At 42.0% G+C, this 13,527-nt stretch overlaps 2 protein-coding genes across 2 annotated transcripts; one reads left to right on the top strand and one right to left on the bottom strand.

The window, feature by feature from the left end:
- Nucleotides 1-588: 588 nt before the first annotated feature.
- LOC124145612 lies at nt 589-5,970 on the bottom strand. The gene is made up of 3 exons (XM_046515450.2): nt 5,846-5,970; nt 3,350-3,394; nt 589-1,416 (listed from the first exon to the last, which is right to left on the bottom strand). The coding sequence occupies exons 1-3, from the start codon at nt 5,855-5,857 to the stop codon at nt 1,132-1,134; spliced, it is 342 nt and encodes a 113-aa protein (XP_046371406.2). The 5' UTR covers nt 5,858-5,970; the 3' UTR covers nt 589-1,131.
- LOC124145611 lies at nt 5,949-12,517 on the top strand. The gene is made up of 4 exons (XM_046515449.2): nt 5,949-6,040; nt 10,348-10,380; nt 10,899-10,925; nt 11,947-12,517. Exons 1-4 carry the CDS (start codon nt 6,032-6,034, stop codon nt 12,325-12,327), a joined length of 450 nt encoding a protein of 149 aa, XP_046371405.2. The 5' UTR covers nt 5,949-6,031; the 3' UTR covers nt 12,328-12,517.
- Nucleotides 12,518-13,527: the final 1,010 nt, after the last annotated feature.

The raw sequence follows: 13,527 nt of genomic DNA, 5'->3' as shown, positions 1-13,527 counted from the left end.
AATCAAAGACTGCTACCAGTTTTCTGCAGCCTTTCCGTCTGAGAAGGCATCAATGGTTGACGTCTTCGAGCTAGAATGTTAACATCATGTGAGGGTCATGTGATAGCGAGGTCGACGGGTCAAATATAATCATGGCTTACAAAGACTACGAGTCACCAAAAGTCTATTTTCAGAGAAAAAGGTCGATCGTGTCCATGGTGGGTCAGTTGGTTTTGTGGAAAAGCCATTAAAAGCATGAGGGCAGTAAGCTACGTTCTATTCGTCTGAAAAAGCTTTCATTCGACATGTATTCCTTGCAAATCATCTTTACGTTACATATCAAGCGGCGGTTATCACCTGGAGAAGGTGACCCGTGAAGATCCGGGTTAGAATAGTTCTAAGCTTGTCGTAAGTCTAACGGGAACGGGTGGTCAGGCTCGCTGACTTGGTTGATGCATGTCATCGATCCCGTCTGTCACTGGATTGTCTGGTCCAGACAGGCCGCTGTCATGTAGCTGGAATTTTGCTGAGGGCGGCATTAAACAACAAACAAACCTGAAGCAGGTAGCGAGGCTGTCGCCAATATCGTGGAATAATCAACGTTATTAATACTAGTGATCAAACGTACTTTATTATATGACAGTTATCTCAAAGGTACAGCAGAATGTAAATTATTATCAATATTTAGGACCTTTCTTAGCACAACACACAGATCAAAATACAAGCAGATTTGTATATCATGCACATGCATTTAAACAGAGAAGCCCTAGAAGATGAGTGCTGTAAAAATACTGAGATAAACACATACTGTCGTGTTGTTCCTGTTGTTATGCAGTGGATTAAAGGAAAAGTGGATTGGAGAATAACTGTTTAACTTTGCATTTGCATTACGTGCACGTTTAGAGTGAGTGAGTATGGTTTTGAGCCGCTTTCAGCAATATTCCAGCAATATCACGGCGGGGAACACCAAAATTTGGCTTCACACATTGTACCCATGTCGGGAATCGAACCGGGTCTTCGGCGTGACGAGCGAACGCTTTAACCACTAGACTACCCGACCGCCACACACGTTTAGAGAGGAGACTGGCATACACATGTGCCTCATGTCACGGTGCAGTCATGATCTAGTGGTAGTCTCATTATAGCATTTTATTATTTCATTTTTGAAAAGGTTATTTCGTCTCGAGCATCAAGGTGGACCATGAATCTGTAGCGTCCGCGGCCAGAGGATACCACATATTCATGACCCCGTAAGCCAATGAACGTCACTGTAGCATCCCGCCACACTGTAGGCTTGTAATGTTCCAGGTAAGAGATGCAGACTTGGATCTGTCGCCGTAGATACGTCCCCTCCTCGTCTGTCTCTGTACCTTCGTGGCCGACAGTCTTGATGATCAGCTTCCCCAGCGTCCTCTTGTTGACTTCCTGCACTTGAAGCTGAAACAGGAAATACGCATCAACAAATGACTTTCATTAACTTCAACCTGCATGAGCGACATCGACATGAGTGTTTGTTTGTTTTGTTTGTTTCTTGTTTAACGCCGCCCTCAGCAATATTCCAGCTGTATGACGGCGGTCTGTAAACAATCGAGTCTGGACCAGATAATCTAGTGATGGACATCATGAGCATCGATCATTCGGGATACGATGACCTGCATCAACCAGGTCAGCCAGCCGGACCACCCGATCACGTCAGTCGCCTCTTAGGACAAGCATAGTCGTCTTTTTGGACAAGCATGGGTTGCGACATGAGTAATAGAGTGAGGTTGAAATTTGCATTGTACTATTTCAGCCATGTGACGGCGAGACGACACCAGCAATGAGCTGCACAAGAATAAAGTATACTGACTCAATACACAGGCCTTCCAACCCTGGATATATTATCACGTCGGATGCAGGTCATCCTGACAATTATTTAGGCGGACTCCACTGTATATCAACTTTCATTCAGAGTGAGTTAGTGGGTTGGGTTGAACGCCGCTTTTGACAGTATTCCAGTTATATCGCGGCGTGTCAGCTTAATGTGGCAGGAAAGCTCGAAGTGATGCAGGTCTCAGACGTTTACCAGCTCGATGAAACCAACGAGCACGGGTATGGTGCTGAAAACTAGAAACATAATCGGGGCGAACCGGGATTCGAACCCACAATCATAGGTTTCAGGCGTGCCAAAGGGCCGCAACTCTGCACAGCGAATCGCGACGACTGGGCCACCCGTGGCCCCCACTTTCATTCAGATATGTAAGAAGGAAACAAAGGTAAAACAAAATATGTTTTGCTTGTTTTTGTGTTTACTTTACGCCGCAATCAGCACTATTCCAGCTATATGACGACGGCATGTAAATAACCACGTCTGAACCAGTGATCAATACTGTGAACAACGATCCACGACATCGGGGTACGATGACAGGCACTCAACAAGTCACGGAGCCTGACCACCCGATCTATTCGGTCGCCTCTTACGATCAACTTGCTGTGTTGGTTTTTTAGGGGAGCTTTCTTTTGCGTGTTAGTTAGTATCATAATCAATGGGACTGGCCGCCATGTTGTTGATGTCATCAACCCAACATCGAGGCTGGTTTGTAATTCGCATTCTGATTGGTCCGTTAAACTTGATAGCGTAGCCAATCAAACTGGCGAAAGGAAATCAAGGGCGGGTAATTGGAGACTGCGTGGACCACGTGAAAGGATCCAGGGGTTCGTGTATGACGGCGGTCGGTAAATCATCGAGTTTGGACCAGACAATCCAGTGATTAATATCTTGAGCATCGATCCACGCAATTGGGATCGATGACATGCATCAACCAAGTCAGCGAGCCTGACCACCCGATCCCGTTAGTCGCCATTTACGACAAGCATAGTCGGCTTTTACAGCAATTATGGGTTGCTGAAGATCTATTCTACCCCGGAATCTTCACGGGTCTGGGCGATTTGGCAACCTGTACCACTCCGGACTTTTCATTTCAAAATTGTTAATTAAACAGAAAGTCAAGAAAGGAATGAAGAGCTCAATATGTTTGTATAAGAATATAGTGGTTTGGAAAAATATAATTAATCATTTCACCCATTTAAAAGATAACAACACAACATCAGAAGCCTATAACATGACCGACAAAACTACTGTAATACATGGCAAGTATCAACAGAATGGACACTTTTTAAAAAATATGGCTTCATTTTGAACGCAAATAGTAGTCCAGAAATACTTGTCTTGTCCTTATCCTACATGATTCACCTTTCTCAGGTTTATATAAAATGTTATTATTTATTTAGGAATTGACCTTCACTTTGTCTGAGTTCATTCTCTGTATGAACGTCGGAGCTTGCACGTGGTTTTTTTAAGAGTACATTATGACAGGACAGAAGTACTCACCAAAACAGTTGGAGCATGCGCTGACGATTTCTTTTGATATTCAACCTGAAATAAGGGTGAAAGTAAACAGCATTGTTTATCTATGACATGATTTGTTGTTGAGGTGGATGCAGAAATACATCGCCACCGGGTTCAAATATACTCTTTAAAATAAGTGGGGGATCATGAACTATAAATGCTAATACCAAGTATTAGAACAAAGATAAGTTTTGAGACAAACATCCTATGCATGAACGTTTATGTCACTTAGTCCACTTATTTGGGTCGTTGCCAATGACAAGGCCACAAACAAATGTAAACCTATCTCCTCCGCGTTGGCCACCTCGGAGAGGTGTCTTACGAAAGCTATTGTACACAGCGCTATTTCAATGAAATGTGTTCTATGTTTTGCGAATCGGGTAGCATATTATACATACATACAAAAAATATCTGACCCGTGAAGGTCAAGGGTAGAATAGGTCTTCAGCAACCCATACCTGTCGTAAAAGGCGACTGTGCTTGTCTTAAAAGGCGACTAACGGAATCGGGTACTCAAATACTGTCTACAGCGGCGTTAAATCGCACGAACGCACGCACTCATGCACGCACTCAACCACGCACTCACGCACTCACGCACTCACTTTGGGCGACGACTCACGTGAGAGTGTTCAGCTGCAACCTTGGCGTTAGGCCAAACTCATTCCCTTTCTGCGTGTAAGGTGCGGTTTAAATTGAGTCAAGCTACTGAATATACTGTCTAACTGATTTGCATTGTCTTTACTTCCCCAAGATTAAAGTTTTGTTAATATTGCATTCATCATTTTCTGACCCATTAACAGTTACATCCTCATTAAAATCTGCCAGGGCCCCGTTCCACAAAACAGTCTTAGCGCTGACTTACGACAGTCGTAGCGATACTCTTATAGTTTAGTATTGACCGACGATAGTCGTAGCGATAATACGATCTTATTAACTCCTACACTTTAGCTGGACTTACGACAGTCGTCGCGATAAGACAATCTTAACTCCTATACTTTAGCATTGACCAACGATAGTCATAACGATAATACGATCTTATTAACTCCTATACTTTAGTATTGACTTACGACAGTCGTAGCGATAAGACGATCTTAACTCCTACACTTTAGCATTGACTTACGACAGTCGTAGCGATAAGACGATCTTAACTCCTACACTTTAGCACTGACTTACGACAGTCGTAGCGATAAGACGATCTTAACTCCTACACTTTAGCATTGACTTACGACAGTCGTTGCGATAAGACGATCTTAACTCCTACACTTTAGCATTGACTTACGACAGTCGTAGCGATAAGACGATCTTAACTCCTACACTTTAGCATTGACCTACGACAGTCGTAGCGATAAGACAATCTTAACTACTATACTTTAGTATTGACCGACGACAGTCGTAGCGATAAGAGGATCTTAGCAGCTATACCTTAGCATTGACTTACGACAGTCGTAGCGATAAGAGGATCTTAGCAGCTATACCTTAGCATTGACTTACGACAGTCGTAGCGATAAGAGGATCTTAGCAGCTATACCTTAGCATTGACTTACGACAGTCGTAGCCCCTAGATCGCTTCATGGAACGGGGCCCAGGAAAGAAGAACATTCCTATTAGGGCTGGGACGTGTAAATAGGGTGATCGGGTCGGGTGGGTTCTGAGTAGGACCCAGGTACCCACGGGACTACCCGGACCCGTGATTATATTGTTTAATGGCAAAAGGTATTTAAAACTCTAAGGTTACACTATAAGTGACAAATTTCTTTCTGACTGTACACACATTCCTTCTGACTTTATATGTTTGCATAATGATATGACTTCAGTCAACTTCAGTGTATGCATGACCAGATCGGATTATACGCGTATCTAAATTTATTTTGACAGCAGTACGGTCAAACGTTTCCCAATCAGACATGTTGTACCTCTCTCTTGAAACCTACAGCGGATACCTGGGTAGGGTAGGGTAATAGAAGGGTGGGTACCCGGGTAGTACATTTGGACTCGTCTCAGCCCTAAATCCTATAAATATTAGCTCCGCGGTGATGCTTGAAATGGTGTACGCGACATTACAAACGTTTGCTCACCTCTCCGATTGCAACATACACTACAGTCATGGTTATCAGAATGGCGACCAGTCACCAATTTATGGCAGAATGTTCATTTGCCCAACCTACCATCACAATTGTAATGTCGGGACGAACCTATAGCGTTCCCATTCAGATGGCATTGGGTAATCAACAATATATTATGCCTTTCACAACTTGAATGAATGAACCTACCTCGAAATAAACATGTCGAAATGAGCATGAATATACCTACTTCAGGAACATATTAAAGAACACCGCAAACCCCTTTCACGGTCAAAAGAAAGTCGACTGTACGATTCTGACTGTATTATAAGCGTGTGTTTATGAAACACTTTCAAATGGGGATGATACTAGGTGTTCGCGTCGTGAAACAACAGACAACATTACAGAATCTACTTACCGTGTTGCCCATGTTCACGTCGGATCAGGTAGGTGTGGTGAGCGGCTGGGTCACTGTACTCAACTGACATCAATAAACCTTTCGTGGAAAAATTATTTATAGAATCAGTGCTACCCAGAATCGACGCAATAAGCCATACTCGAGAGTACACTGCAAACGTCACCCGAACAAGCTCAACACGGGAAGATGGGAAGCGTAAGTAATCATTTCTGTCTTAATTAGAAATGTTCCAAGGTTCTTTGTGAAACATTGCTGTGTAATGAAACCCAGTTAGCCATGACTGGAAACTCCAGGTTCCGGAAAATTGCTGTTATGAAACTTCACAAAAATACAAGGACTAACTCCGTATCCATGGTTCGTTTCGCCCGGAAAGTTCAAACAACAGTTAGGGTCATGAAAACTTCTTCGAAAAAGGAAAACGGTATATCAGTACAAATATTATTTTATGATGAAACTAGAATTATTGTGACATCCATAAATTCTCTTCCTTATTTACTGAGGGGGCGCGATTCGCTGTTAGTTGCGTCCCTTGGCCACGCCAGAAACCTATGATTGTGGGTTCGAATCCCGGTTCGCCCCGATTATGTTTCTAGGTTTGTCAGCACCATACCCGTGCATGTGGATTTCGCCGAAATGGTAAATGTCCGAAACCTGTACACTTCGGGCTTTCCTCCCACATTAAGCTGACACGCCGCGATATAACTGTAATACGGTTAAAAGCGGTTTTAAACCCAACTCACTCACTCCTTATGCACTGCCCAAGTTTATACAATACGGTTGTAATGCTCCAGGCGTGACTTGATTTTTCGTGTTCTTTTCCTTATCTATGTTTGTGACATACAGCGCTACATGTATGTGGCGCTCAAGGGCTTTTTACTTCTAGTCCCTGTGTAATGTTATCAACACTTGTGGCACGCCGATATCTAAATGCAAAAGATCCCTCCGCTCCTCCTAAATGAATATCCTCTGTAATCTAAAGGTGACAACCCACACGCCTCTAACACACGGCGCAACGACTTGATAAACGTACCGGGCGGAGGGGTGGGGTGGGGTGGGGTGGGGTTGGGTGGGGTGGGGTGATGGGAGTTGGTTCACACTTCACCCAACCTTTGTCAAAGAATGAGAACATATGGTACGCCATGGGTATCGCGGTGCGGCAGATTGTGAAGCTGTTCCCGAGGGTGACCAGGCCATGTCACACAATGGGACTTGCAGAATCTATTCACCAACGTGAACAGTTTTGCTATGTCTAACTTTTAGAAGCACTTTATCACTATGCATGTAACGTCAGAACACACAACTGCTTGTCGGGGCTTTAATTTTTCACTCTGGAAGGTAACAGAGTCGATTTTCTTAAAAAAGCTGCCCAGGAAACTATGTTGCACGGTGTGGTCATGTCTAATTTGTTTACGTATTTTCAGAAGAAGAACAGGCGTGATCGGTAACTTCTGTGCTGGTAGTTTACCTTTTATACTCCGAACACCTCTCTTGGTCATCCCAGGGACCAGTCTGTGAGAGGGCTATCTAGTTCTGCGTCGGTGTGCAGGGGAGATAATCCGTAACACGGACAAAATCGGATGTGGCATGTTGACATTGACCTGTACGCCTTCTTGACGCTCACTGCATAAGTGATTTGTTTGCAAATTTTAATCACGTAATATAACACCTGGAATATGTCTAACTGAAAGCTTAAAACTGTGTACAGCGGCTAACCAACACAGTCAGGCTATAGACCGAAACAGGATATCTGAACAATATAGACTTTTCATTTCTTAGTAGTTAACATTTGTTGAAGTGTTGCCAACATCTGGCCATAGATATTCCTGCTCGCGCTTGATTGGACGTAGTCATGACAACCCATGTAAACCTTCCGGGTACATTCTGCGTATTATTGTCGGTCAGGTCAAGTTCAAGTGTATCCTCATAAATCACAACATGTAATACAGAGAGGATATAAATACATCTGTACACATATACAGACATAGATATGTTCAGTGGATTCGTAGATTGTAATAATGAAGCTTGGAGTAGATTGTTTAACTCTAAGTATATGCTTGCAATATTTCAAATTGATTTTTTCAATCATAACTGACTTTACAAAGCTCCACAGTTCATACAATATTGGTTGAATGGTGTGGTATGGTTATCGAATTATGTTAATAGACTAAACTTAACTTGCCACCATGCAGTTTGAATCTCTGTCCGAGTCATTATTGAGATAACTATCAACTCTATCACATCGATTGCTGTAGGCTGTAACTGTCAGTCTAGACAAAGATGGAGTCGATACTGCGATAGACGATGTGCAATTCCACGTTTTGTTCACTAGGATGGGGCGTATCGAAGATATTCGTGAACGATCATGCAGTCAAACTCTCTGATCTTTCTGAATGGATGCTTAAACGCTGAGTTCAAGATTAAAGCGTCTAAATGATCAAATGTCTGTGACAACAGGGGCGTGATTAAGATACCAAGACGTTCGTGCATAGCGGGAGTAAACCCCCAAATCAGACTACAGATTTGTTGCTGCTACTATTTTGCTACATTGGCTATGTATAGTTCAAGAAAGAAAAAATAAGCCCAACATATGTGGAATACACTTCATAAACTATCAAATGATATATCACACATACAATCAGACGCCGTACAAATCGCTCACAGTGAACACAGTCCAGGAACAAACTAAAACGCCCCAACCCTCACCCCCTTATCCTCCTGAATTATATTTTTGGGCTTGCTGGGAAACCCATGCAGCTGTGAAAACAAATCACCGAAACAATCACAGTTACTGTCACAACAATTAAAATACTGAATGAACTAAGAGATTAAGTATTAATATTTCTCCACTGTTATCCACTCAGTGTATCAGTCGATATAAATCTAAGTGAGCGGTTAACTGGGGGCGAGATATCTACATTTAACGGATCAATATCATTCAACGACACGTGAGGGAAACGCTAGTGCGGTACTTATTCAAGTCATAAATTAAAAATAATTGGTCAAAGTGTACCTGAAATATACAAACGAAAGTAGGGAGTATTCGAAAGTAACAGAATTACAGAAATACAAAGGGGTAAATAACCAAGAAAGACGACAGGGTAGTATAGTTAAAAAATAAATGTTTGGGATGACTTTATCAGTAATGGGTCATGTCCCCACGATTGGTCAAAGAATCGTATATATTCCGTGGCGTGGTTCGAATCAATCTTCCAATGACAATTTGAGCGAGTCTTGTCCACTTTGCAGTACCTGGCTTAGTTTGACTAACGTAGCAGGTTCCCTTTGACGTCGGCGTACACTTCTCCAGATGATATCCTAGCGTGCACTTGTTGTTTGTTGTTTTACGCCGCACTCAGCAATATTCCAGCTATATGACGGCGGTCTGTAAATCATCGAGTTTGGACCAGACAATTCAGTGATTAATATCATGAGCATCGATCAACGCAATTGGGATCGATGACATGCATCAACCAAGTCAGCGAGCCTGACCACCCGATCCCGTTAGTCGCCTTTTACGACAAGCAGAGTCAACTCTTACGGCAAGCAGAGTCGCCTCTTACGGCAAGCATAGGTTGCTGAAGACCTATTCTACCCCGGATCTTCACGGGCCGCACTATGGTGGAAAGGTCAGGACTCATTGCTGACCATTGCATTCTGGTGATGGTTTGCTGCTGGAGGTAAACAGTTAAGATACATGTGCACAAGTAGTTATCGTCTTGAAACCAGCATGGCGCGCAAACGACTATTTACGCCATTATGATGTCTCGTTAGTACTGTCCATTGACCCTTCCATGAACAACATGCACTGACGTTAAGATCCTGCCCCATATCATTACAGACCCGCCCCCAATGTTACCTTGCGTTGACGTCCGCATGACGTTCGTTAGGACGCCTCCAGACACGTGCATACCTATCCTGAAAGTCGGGAATGAATCTGGACTCTTCTGAAAACATTACACAAGACCATCGGCTATTCGACCAGCTTCTACGCTCTAAATACCGTGTCTATTATTTACACGTGGTCGCTGAGCATGCAGCCAGTTTCTAATCATCTGGATAGTACCTTGGACTTGTGTTCCTGACCTTTCACAGTAACTTTTGTTTCTGCAAATCACGGACTGAGACACACTGAACATGATGGCCACCTCCCGCGGAGTTCTACCTGTTTAGGGCATGCCAGTAGTGCTGAAGCGTTCATCACGTGGAGACGACCCAGTCCCACTCCGAACACAAATACTGAATTCACGCAAAGTGGAGACGTTACGTGTTACTATAAATAATGAAAATCAACAATACCAACGGCTCAGCCCGATTTTGCTGACCATGACCTCGTTGTCACCCACACGAATGAACTGCATAGTGTATGTGCAATGATTTGGGTGTGCTGGTGCGTTAGGTTGTTGTCCCCAAGCCGTTATATCTTTGGTAGAGAATGACTAGACGAGAATATTAGAAATTATTCATTCTTTGTGAATTAGTAATTCCCTCTATTTCCTTTTCAGGGTGCCACAAAAACATTTCCGGTACACCTGTATGTGAGTATAAAACCAAAACAATGCTTTTGGGGCTATCAAGTATCTTCTTTCATCAGCTGATCACTAACGTTGCACATAATTATAATATTCCAAAACATGAACACATGCATTGGTTTATGGGGGGTGGGGGCGGGGGGTGTCCACTCTTAACAAACAGTTCAATATATTTGAAGTTGCATTATTAACAAAAGATTTATTGTCTGTGACTGTCGCAATATTTTTGTCATCTGCTGTTATAGTTTCAATGACTCAATGGTGTGTATACACCCAGAGTTTAGAGTTGTATATCTGTATTATGATGAGCACATTGTTCTCATGCAACCACCTTGGTGGAATATACAGTACGGGAGTTTAGATGACATGAAAATGATGGTATTTTCTTCTTACGTGACATTGTAGATTGTAGTTTCGATATCACAAGACGTGGCTTTCGTCAAGAAGGGAAGATACAGCAAGCGATCACATCATTAAGACATTATTTTCCCCACATTCCATGATACATGATATCTTCATTACAGGAAGATGATGAGGACACTGTGTCTGGGGTAAGTGGTGTTTTGATCAACTGTAACCGATAGTACTGCTGCTATATTGAAAACAAATTCCCTCTGTAAGTAAGGATAAGCATTTATGGATGAACAACGTCTTATGAAGCAAGTGATATACAGAGTGTGGTTGACAAGTATATATACAAGTAGGAGGCAACGTTTATACAGTAGAGTAGATATTGTCACACTCTGTATATCACTTACTTGATAACGGTGTTAGAACCTACACCGAAACGCCGCTCCTAATCGTAATAAAGAAGTTGTTTCATCCATAAATTCTTATCCTTGATAGGTACTCCAACTTTTAAATGCCTATCAAAGAAGAAATTCCCTCTGCTTAAATATGGATTCGGGGTGGATTATGAATAACGTGTAGTCCTGTACAATTGCCGCTGACAGTTAATGCGGCGCTAAGCAGTAATCACACGTTCACTCACTGTTCTCGCGTTTTTCTTATTTCAAAATTGGGTAAAAAGTGCATATGCATTTCTCAAATATGAGGATTGAAATGTCTTACGCAGATAGGATAACATAATAAATAAGGATAATATAAAAATCCAATAATGTCATCTTGTAAAATTAGGCAACAATTATTTACGATCTCGCCTTAGAACATTGTGAAAACGAGATACAGCAGTCCTGGAAATAATGTTTGCAAACGTTTGTAAAATGCTTACAACTTAAGAAGCAATAATATCCAGCGAAACACCATACTACGTCCAAGCAGATATTGCTAGCTTTCTTTAGTAAATGGATAGAATTGTTGTGTAAGAGGCTTTCCCAGGTACTTCGTTTGAAATAATGTACTGAAATTAACCCTTTTCAAGGCTCATTGATTTCTTTTGTTTTGTTTGTTTAGAGGCAGCCCACAATTTCTTCTCTACCAATCGCACACAAAAGCCAGCCACTCTACCACCAACTCTCCACCACACTCCCACACAAAACATTTACATTCTTATTCGTTATCTTTCGTCATCAAGTCAACTAATATAATTGACTCAACACATTATCATTTCAGAATATCAACTGCAGCCCATACATTGATTGTTCTGACATCAGCTACTTCATGCAGAGGCACCGGGGGAGGCTGTTGGCTCGTGATCGGCGGGTCTTGCAGTGCTGCCTCTCCGTTATCGCTGAAGAGCCGACCTGGGTGTGGAGGCACGCGAGTCTCGAGGTGCACGGTGTACAACTTGCAGTGATGTTTTACTCGGGCGACAGAGCCAATAAGTATGTTGTGTGCATCAATAATGATGGCATAACATCCAAGTGTGTCAGCCGAGGACTTCGTCTGAAGATGAGGGATGGCTTCCGTTCAGTGTGGAACTGGATTGGCAATGCAGCGGGGAGAGTTCTCGGCGCTTTAGGTGGAGCTGGGAGAAAGATGCTGACTTACTGAGCATTCGTGGAACCAGAGTGGCGTGGGGATTGGGGAGGGTGTGAGATATTTATTTGAAGCATTCTCAACATTTCTAGATTCAGAAATATATAGGTGATCAGGTATTTAACGACCTACGTAAATATCGCTTGTTCAAATCTTCTATGTGGGGCTAAAGAATATATAATATACAATATAAAATAAACATTTAACAAAACTGTAACAAAGTCATGTTTGGTGTTATATTTTTTACACAATTACATGATTACTGAAAGGTAATTGTAAAATCTTCAAACGCACCCCACATTTTCAAAAAACCTACAAGGCTTGTTGAGTATCACTATCAGTCCGGATACATCGTCTCACATTAACCATTTCTGTGACGCCACAGCGTCTGATCTCATACAGCGATTACATAGAGGCGACAAAACCCTCTACAAATTCATCGGATCATGGGTATTTGTTTGTGAATCACTATCAAAAAGTGATGATGCCAGGTGTTTATGAATCACTATCAAAAAGTGATGATACCAGTTGTTTGTGAATCACTAACAAAAAGTGATGATACCAGGTGTTTGTGAATGATTTTCAAATAGGGATGATACCAGGTGTTTATGAATCACTATGAAATAGGGATGATACCAGATGTTTACGAATCACTATTAAATAGTGATGGCACCAGGTGTTTATGAATCACTCTCAAATAGTGATGACACCAGGTGTTTATGAATCACTATCAAATAGTGATGATACCAGGTGTTTATGAATCACTATCAAATAGTGATGATACCAGGTGTTTTGAATCACTATCAAATAGTGATGATACCAGGTGTTTGTGAATGATTTTCAAATAGGGATGATTCCAGGTGTTTATGAATCACTATGAAATAGGGATGATACCAGATGTTTATGAATCACTATTAAATAGTGATGGCACCAGGTGTTTATGAATCACTCTCAAATAGTGATGATACCAGGTGTTTATGAATCACTATCAAATAGTGATGATACCAGGTGTTTATGAATCACTATCAAATAGTGATGATTCCAGGTGTTTGTGAATCACTTTCAAATAGTGATGATACCAGGTGTTTGTGAATCACTATCAAATAGTGATGATACCAGGTGTTTGTGAATCATTATCAAATAGTGATGATACCAGGTGTTTGTGAATCACTCTCAAATAGTGATGATACCAGGTGTTTGTGAATCACTATCAAA

This window comes from Haliotis rufescens, unplaced genomic scaffold, assembly GCF_023055435.1.
Source record: "Haliotis rufescens isolate VD_foot unplaced genomic scaffold, xgHalRufe1.0.p SCAF_8, whole genome shotgun sequence".
Lineage (NCBI taxonomy): Eukaryota > Metazoa > Mollusca > Gastropoda > Lepetellida > Haliotidae > Haliotis > Haliotis rufescens.
Note: the sequence above shows the minus strand (reverse complement) of the source record. Positions and strands in the feature narration are given on the sequence as shown.